The 9,218-nt window shown below is 39.3% G+C and overlaps 1 protein-coding gene across 1 annotated transcript in view; it reads right to left on the reverse strand.

The window, feature by feature from the left end:
• The window catches only part of TXK (TXK tyrosine kinase), a 62,686-nt gene that overhangs the window by 10,631 nt on the left and 42,837 nt on the right, over positions 1–9,218 (reverse strand). The window contains exons 9-11 of the mRNA XM_006759258.2: positions 9,099–9,173; positions 5,031–5,202; positions 307–523 (exon numbers count right to left, since the gene is read on the reverse strand). Of these exons, the coding sequence (XP_006759321.1) occupies positions 307–523; positions 5,031–5,202; positions 9,099–9,173 (464 nt within the window). The remainder of the gene's footprint in view (positions 1–306; positions 524–5,030; positions 5,203–9,098; positions 9,174–9,218) is intronic.

Below are 9,218 nucleotides of genomic sequence, written 5' to 3' on the forward strand. Positions count from 1 at the left end.
AGGGCATGAGTGGGGCGGGGATGGGGGATAAAGGCACATATGTAATACCTTAATCAATAAAGAAAAAAAGACAGAAAGAAAGACAGAAAGAAAGAAAGAAAGAAAGAAAGAAAGAAAGAAAGAAAGAAAGAAAGAAAGAAAGAAAGAAAGAAAGCTACACTTCTGAACAAATTGCATGAAGAAGAAAATGCTTTAGAATTAAGCCAGCGTATGCATTATTCAAAGTATCAAAAGTCCTAAATTGTCATGTCCTTCTGAACATAAGTATGCTACATAAAATAATCAGCGACATTGCACCACACTCACTAGGTCCCTGTGAATGAAGCGGTTTTTCTCCAGATACTCCATCCCTTCACATATGTCCTGGCACATGCTCAGCAGCATCTCCTTCCTGAGCTTCCCTTTCCGCTCCCTGAGGTAGTCCAGCAGGCAGCCATTCTCCATGAACTCCGTCACGATGTAGAGGGGCTTCTGCTGGATGCATACTCCATAGAGCTGGACCAGCCTCGAATGGGACAGTTTCCTGTGGCAGAAGCACATGCACCGTGAACAGAGCCGTGTTGGCATGGGGAAGCGTTTGGGCTCCCCTGGGGTTATTCATCTCTATAAAATTTCCTTCAGCGAGATATGACCAAAAGGAACCCAACCACAGAGGAAGTGGTGCAGTTTCCTGTCCACTGTCTGCGCTAAGAAAGTGGGATCCAGAGAGTAAGCAGGCTGCCTAAGTCACGGTAGATACAGACTATTACATGCCCCATATTCTATGTTTTCTCCTTTCCATTTCGTATGCTTTTTGCTTCCTTATTACAGCTGCTCTTTGCCCAGATCTTGCAGAATTTCTGTTCTTTGAGTTTCAACCTTCTTAACTGTAGCTGCTCAGACAAAAAATTCTGGACAGACAGGAGGGACAAAAGAGTGATTGATGCATACAAAAAGAAAATTGAATAATAAAAATGGTTTCAATTAAATTATATGTATATAACAAGGGCTAGGAGTTTAACTAAAAACCTTTATTGTCAATATTAATTACCCCTGGAGAAAAACACTTAGGGAGGCAAGAAGATTGGTGTGTTTGCAGGTTTTTTTTACTTTATTCATTTCTGTGTAATATGAACTTTCAGTGTTAAAACTTTTCTTGCCAAATCTAAATTATTTTGGCATGAAGATATGATGATGTAGAAATAAAGAATAAAATGAGATACAAGTTAAAAAGTTCTTTAAAAAATTAAAATTACTATACATATATTTTTATGATTATAAATATTAGTTCATATATTTCCATATAAGGTATTGCCACCAATAAGCTACACCCAGAAACACAAAGCCATAGTTCAACAACTACAATGAAGAATCCCTTAAAGGCAATGCAGTGCTGAAATGATTTAAAGAAAATGTAATGCCCCTAATCCGAAGAGCTGAATTCAAGTTTTATCTGAATTGAGCTGCCTGACCAGGCAACTTTAATCTTTGTTAACCTCACTGTTATTCACACGTGAAATGGAGATGATAAAACCTATCCTTCTTTCTTGTGAACAATAAATGAGATCACGTATGTGAATATATTATAAATGATACTAGAGGCCCCGTGCACAAAATTCATGCACGGGTAGGGTCCCTAGGCCTGGCCAATGATCAGGGCCAATCAGGGCCTTCCTTCCTAGACTGCTGGCCGCCAGCCAGGGCCTTCCTTTATTCCATGCCACCCCCTGGTGGTCAGCACACGTCATAGTGAGTGATCGAACTCCTGGTCTCCTAGTTGAACTCCCGAGGGGTCACTTTGCATATTAACCTTTTATATCTTCTTATTTTTTTTAATGTTTTATTGATTTTTTTAAAGAGAGAAAGAGAGAGGGATAGAGAGTTAGAAACATCGATGAGAGAGAAACATCGATCAGCTGCCTCCTGCACACTCCCCACTGGGGATGTGCCTGCAACCAAGGTACATGCCCTTGACCAGAATCGAACCTGGGACCCTTGAGTCCACAGGCCAACGCTCTATCCACTGAGCCAAACCAGTCAGGGCCAAATTAGCCTTTTATATATATAGATAAACCAAGGTAAAAATATGTAGGTAACTTTTTAATTTAATTAGCTTTTTATGGGCTTACGTTGTCTAAGACAGAAAAGACTGGTTTTATTTCATTCTTCTAAATTACCTTTAGCACATGCTCTGGAAGCCTCATGCCTGTGGGCTCCCACATTAGGCACCATCTCCAAATATAGTGATTAAGAGCCCAAAAGAGATTTGAGTTTTTCTTTTACTGCAATGGAACAGCTACACAGGATGCTAACAATTTTGGTTAACAGTTATAAGATCTGGCCTATAGTAGTTGCCCAATTAGTGTTTGTTGATCATTATATTGTTAATTGAAGATCATGGCTTTTGTAGACAAACAGTTCATAGTTCTCATTTCAATTAGAAACTCTACCAATGTTTTGTTGTGGGACTGTAGGCAAAGTAGGTTAAGTTTACAAAATTTCCTTTTTCTCATCTCTAAAATTGGGATCTTAATGGACTACCTCATAGAATTGTGAGGATTCATTAACTCATTCAGCAATCCACAAATATATTTTGAACTACATGCTAGTCATCATTTAGGCACTCACCAGGTTGTAGAAGAGAGATAAATAAGCTCCTATTATTACGGAGCGTACGTTCTAGTGCAGGGAAAACAAAACAAATATATATGAAGCTTTGGAGTAGTGACAAGGGCTTTGATGGAACTAGCACAAGGTGATATAATAGAAAGCATTTGGGGATGGGTATGCCAATTACACAGGGTAACCAGGGAAGACTTTCTGGAGGAGGTGACATTCAAACCACACACTTATTAAAAGGAGGTAATGTGTATATTACCATGTAATATGCACATATACAATATAATAAGTATATTACCAAACTGTATATGCTTGCCAGATAGAGCTCAATGTGTGTCAGCTAAAATTTTTTAAGATGAATGTATTTGCATTCCACAGTTAGAAGTCAGAAGGGAGCTCTTCCTGCCTCACTTAAAAAAAATTAGGAGCCCTGGCCAGTATGGCTCAGTTGGTTGAGCGTCATCCCATGCACCAAAAGGTTGCCTGTTCAATTCCCAGTTAAGGCACATGCTCAGGTTGCTTGCTCAACCACCAGTAGAGGGTGTGCAGGAGGCAGTAGATCGATGTTTCTCGCTCCCTCGTCCTTCCTCTCTCTAAAATCAATAAAACATTTTTTAAAAGTCAGGAAAATAATTGACTATGTGCAAAAGTAAGAACACAGTATGTCTATCTGAACTGACTTAAAAATAAGCCCCTGGCCTCCTCATTCCTGCCTCTGTAAACCAGCAAGAGTATTTCTATTCTCCACACTCCATGCATCTTCCATCACCCTCAAACTATCATCCTCAGAAATCCTGACTCCAAAAGCCCAGTAAGGCTTGAAACTTTCAAGAATCCCCTCTTCATGACATTAGACAACTCTCATTCTTTCTTGTTTGATAGGAATTGCTGTATGGCTTCCACTGTCCCTGACTTACCTGTCTCCTATTTATTCTTTTCTTATTACCCCTATTTAATCCAACACACAGGAACTTTTGGTCTCAGATATAGGAACACCACATTCGGATGCAGTTAGTATCTGGGAGCAAAGGCCAATAGGGCAGCTGAGAGGCACAAAAACATCTTTGGGAAGCTCATGTCACTGGAAAATTGTGTTTATCATAAAACTTTCCTTGAAAATCATTTTGTTGTAAGTGGATAGAGAGAACAGTTTGATAGGACCCTTGGGGTTAGGGTTTTAGAGCCCCAAGAGACAGTGTTGCTCTGCTTTCAAAGGATAATGGGTCCAGTTAATCACCTCTGGTATTTTGGTTTTTTGATTGGTTGGTTGGTTGGTTGGGTTTTTCTATTTCAGTCTGCAAGTTGGGAGAAGAATTAAATTGCTTTGGATAATAAAACTGAATCTAAGTAATCTGGGTTTTCTTCACCACATAGTTGTCCCTTTTAAGTAAATGTTGAACAAATACTTAAAGTTGATTTGATTTGTGTCACATTTTCAGTCTGTGTTGGCCCAGGCCAGTTTATAGACGTAAAACACAGCCACGGGTTCAGCTGAGTCAAAATGCTGATCTGTGAGGGTCTACAAAGAGCCACTTCTGTTAAAGCTCAGAATTCTTTTCTTTTCTTTCATTCAGTTTCATTAATTTTTTTTCTCAAGGTAAAATTTATTTTTATTTTTTTAATCTTTATTTTTGAAAGTATTACATTAACCTCTGCCAGCCTGCTCCCATCCCCCCTAAAGTTCAGAATTTTTATATCTTCTGAAAGCAAATACTTTATCCTTATCCTATATAATAAAAGCCTAATATGCAAATTGACTGAATGGTGAAACGACCTGTCGCTATGATGTGCACTGACCACCAGGGGGCAGAGGTTCAATGCAGGAGCTGCCCCCAGCCTTCAGGCCCGAGGCCAGCCAAGTCAGGATCCTTCAATTAGCCCGTTGGTCGCCCCACAGAGTGAGGTGACCAGCGGGGCATGGGGCCAGTGAGTGGGCAGTGCCAGGGCGGCCAAGGGGGGTGCCAGTGAAGCCCCTCAATTTCCCTGCTGGTTGCCCCACTTCAGCCCTGATCGTTGACCAGGCTTAGGGACCCTACCCGTGCACAAATTTTGTGCACCAGGCCTCTAGTATTACTATAAAGACAAAGTCAACATTTTTGCTTCTGAGAAAATGAACAAAAAGTGCACTTATTAAGGCTATTATTGAAGCGAACACACATTTTTGCCACTTCCCTAGATTATATCAATTAATCCACACATTGGTCCATTGAGGTAGGTATTACCGTCTCCATTTTACAGGTGAGAAAATTGACAGGCTTGGAAAGGTGAACTGACTCATCCAGGCCACATAAAGGTTAAGCAATTTGCCCAAGTCACACAACTAGCTTGGGCAAAGTTGTGACAAATCCAGGTGTGACTGACTCCAAAATCCATGTTCTTTCCACGATACCAGGGTGTTGTAAGATATTTGTCTGGGTATTCTTTATGCTTACGTCATCACTTTAGCCTCTTCAATGAAATCCTCCTCAGACATGGAGCCTTCGTTGATGGCCTTGATAGCTACCTGGAAATGTGCTCGCCATTCACCTAAATGGACCACACCGAACTGACCACTTCCGATCTCCTTTACAAAAGCCAACTCAGATGGATCTATCTCCCACTTTTCTGAAAAGCAAAAAAATAAAATAAGAATTCATGTTATAAGTAGGGAAAAGCTTGCTAAAATTTTAGAGCTAGAAAAGATTTAGGGATCACCTAGATCTAGTCTCTTATTTTATAGAGAGGTTAAAAAGTTTATACATGATTGAAGAGGGCCTACAATCATTTTTTATACTCTCATTGTGGCTTAAATGTGTAATTCCAGAATTCAAGTTTAAAAATACATGCTTGAGCCCTTGTCGGTTTTCTCAGTGGATAGAGTGTCAGCCTGTTTGATTCCAGTCATGGGCACATACCTTGGTTGCAGACTTCTCCCTGGCCCAGGCCCTGGTCAGGGCTCATGCAAGAGGCAACCAATCAATGTGTTTCTTTCACATTGATGTTTCTCTGTCTTTCCCTCTCTCTTCCACTCTCTCTAAATAAATAAATAAATAAAAATAAATCAATGGAAAAAATATCCTTGGGTGAGGATTTAAAAAAAAGAAGAAAAACATACAAACTTGAGCCTTAGCTGGTTTGGCTCAATGGATAGAGCATCAGCCTGTGAACTGAAGGGTCCTGGGTTCAATTCCAGTCAAGGGCACAAGGGCATGTACCATGGTTGCAGGCTCAATTCCCAGCCCCAGTTGTGGCGCATAAGGAAGGCAACCAATTGATGTGTCTCTTTCACATTGATGTTTCAGTCTCTCTCTGTCTCACCCCCTCTCATCCACTGTTTCTAAAAATCATTGGGAAAATATCCTCAGGTGAGGATTAACAAAAGTATAAGCTTGACTTACTTGGAGAAGAATTATAGATATTAAAATATGCTTTCTCTTTTCAGAGAGAGCCAGGATAAAACACAGTTCTGTGCCTTTCTAAGCTAAACCTACCAAAACAAGATCTAGAACCTGAAATATTCATGTCCAAAGTCTGCTTTTGTCCTAGTGAGTAAACTTGTGAGACAAAGTTTGGGCTTCCCGCCCCCATTTCAGTTCCTTCTACTGCCCATTCTCATTCCTAGAGGGCTTTTCTGCCTTGGAAAAGTCTGATCAATCCATCTGATAAATATGTCCAATGTTGAGATTCTAACGTGTGTGTGTGTGTGTGTGTGTGTGTGTATGTTTGAAGTGACATTTATGTTACTACATATTTCTCATCCTATAGAACAGTGATGGCGAACCTTTTGAGCTTGGCGTGTCAGCATTTTGGAAAACCCTAACTTAACTCTGGTGCCATGTCATATATAGAAATTTTTTTATATTTGCAACCATAGTAAAACAAATACTATATTTTTGATATTTACTTTATATATCTAAATGCCATTTAACAAAGAAAAATCAACCAAAAAATGAGTTCGCATGTCACCTCTGACACGCGTGTCATAGGTTTGCCATCACTGCTATAGAAGCAAGTCAGGGGGAAAAATGTTTTTTGAAAACTGAGAAGTATCAAATCTTTTGAATCTCTTTTTATATAGCAATACCACCATCTGCTGGAACTTTAAAATAATGCATTTAAAATAATTATAAGAGTTAATGGCTCTTCATCGGCCTGCGGACCAAAGGGTCACAGGTTTGATTCCAGCCAAGGGCATGTACCTTGGTTGTAGGCACATCCCCAGTAGGGGGTGTGCAAGAGGCAGCTGATCGATCTTTCTCTCTCATCGATGTTTCTAACTCTCTATCTCTTCTCCCTTCCTCTCTGTAAAAAAATCAATAAAATATATATTTAAAAAAAAAGAGACATTTAATGGCTCTTACAGCTTTGCAAAGTGCTCCCCCTCCCAATAGCAAGTGTGTCTGAAAAGTAACATGGGAGGACATATTCATGACCTTGGGACTGACACAGGTTTATTCAGCAGAATGTAACCATAAAGGAAAAGATTGACAATTACACTTGTAAAAATGCTGTTCATCAAATACATCTTATTAAGAGAATCAAAAGGTAAGCCACAGACTGGGAGAAAATATTTCTAAAACATGTAACCAACAAAGAATGCCTATTCAGAATATAAATAAATTAGAAAAAGTAGATAATCCTATTTTTACGGATTAAAAAACCTGAACTTCCTTTTTTTCTTTTTGTAATCATTTTTACTTAATTGCAATCTTTTTTTAAAATATATTTTTATTGATTTCAGAGTGTAAGGGAGAGGGAGAGAGAGATAGAAACATCAATGATGAGAGAATAATTGATAGGCTGACTCTTGCACACCCCCTACTGAGGATCAACCCTTGACCCTTCAGCCCATAGGCCGACCTCTATTCACTGAGCCAACCAGGGAGGGTTGAACTTATTTTATCACAAAAGAGAATACCCAATGGCCACCAAACCTATGAGAACTTGATCAAAATAATTAGTCATCAGAGAATTGCACATTTAAACCATAATGAGATACCACTACACACTTACCAGACTGGCTAAAGTGAAAATAAAACAAAACAAAAACAAAAACTACAAGAATGCCAAATATTGGCAAGGGGGAAGGTATGGAGCAGCTGGAACTCCGTATACTGTTCATTGAAATGTAATTTCGTTAAGCTCTTTGGAAAACTGATGAAATCTAAGTGCATATCCTATGACCCAGAAATTCTACCCTTAAGTATATATACAATATTGGAGTATAAATGTGTACTGAACTTCATCAAAAGACATACAAGGAATATTCATAATATATGAGACAAAAATTGGTTATAACCCAAATGGCCATCTAAAAAGAAAAAAATACATTGTGGTATAGTCATGCATGCAGCACCACACAACACAATGAAAATGGATCAACCACACCCAAAACCATGAGTGAGCTGATATATGGACTGAGAGAAAGATTCCAGGCACAAAAGAACACATGGTGTCCAATTCCATTTAGAGTAAAGTAGGCAAAACTAACTGAGCAACAGACTAATAAATTGTGCACTGTTCTGGATGTTAAAAAATGAGTTTAGTTTAAAAAAATTAAACAGGGCCATTGTAACTTAAATTGCTAATGGTGGAACTTTTATTATATACTAGAGGCCCAGTGCACGAATCCGTGCAGTGTGGTTCCCTTGTCCTGGCTGGCAATTGCAGCCAATCAGGGCTGATTGGGACCAGCTGGCCAGGGGCAAGGAGGTTGGCTGTGGGAGTGCACTGACCACCAGGGGGCATCTCCTGCATTGAAAGTCTGACCCCTGGTGGTCAGTGCATCGTCATAGCAACCGGTTGATCAGTCGTTCAGTTGACTGGTCATAACAGTCACTTAGGCTTTTTTATATATATAGATAGTATTTATGGGCAAGGAAAGAATCCAGGTACCCATAACACCCTGAAATCACTCTTCCATCTCAATTAAATAGAGACCTGAGTCTTGGTTACCTGTTGTACAATATAATTGTGTTAGCATTTTTCCCAATATAGTCTGAGTCCCACTAATGAGAGGGAAATTTAAAGGAATAAAGCATCACCAAATTAGAATATGGGATTTTTTTTATCTCTATGTATTCTCACAGATTTGCAAATAACCCATTTGCTAGAAAATAGTTAAAATCAAATTTTGTCCAGATTTTGTGCTGTTTAAAAAAAGGGATGCAGACACTTTTAGCAGTTCATTTTAACAGGTTCTCTTGGGAAGCATCATTTCCCAGAAACCCATGTAACCAGAGAACAACAGCCCAAACACTCAAATGAAAAGAACTATCATTTATCAAAAGGGCTCTTAATAGTAAAATTTGGGGTAAAAGTGAAACATTTCCCCCCAAAGTTTAAATTGTCCTTAGGAAATGCATATAATTAAACATCTCAGAAGGGGGATTTAAACTTGGAGAAGGAATATAACTCAATAGACATCTCAGAAAGCTGAGGACTTAAAGAACATGGAGGGAACTTGGGGTAAATTCTTTACTGGATCTGAAGCTTTACTGGAGCACATGTGTCTACTTTACCATAGCTAAAACCAGCGGTGGCTGGCAAACAGCTGCCCATCAGCCCAACTGGGTAGCGGAGACGGGACATGAGACCTAGAGGGAAAGAGAAATCAGCATTTAAAGCCTAGTTACTAATAT

The sequence above is a fragment of the Myotis davidii genome, unplaced genomic scaffold, assembly GCF_000327345.1.
Source record: "Myotis davidii unplaced genomic scaffold, ASM32734v1 scaffold455, whole genome shotgun sequence".
Classification (NCBI taxonomy): domain Eukaryota; kingdom Metazoa; phylum Chordata; class Mammalia; order Chiroptera; family Vespertilionidae; genus Myotis; species Myotis davidii.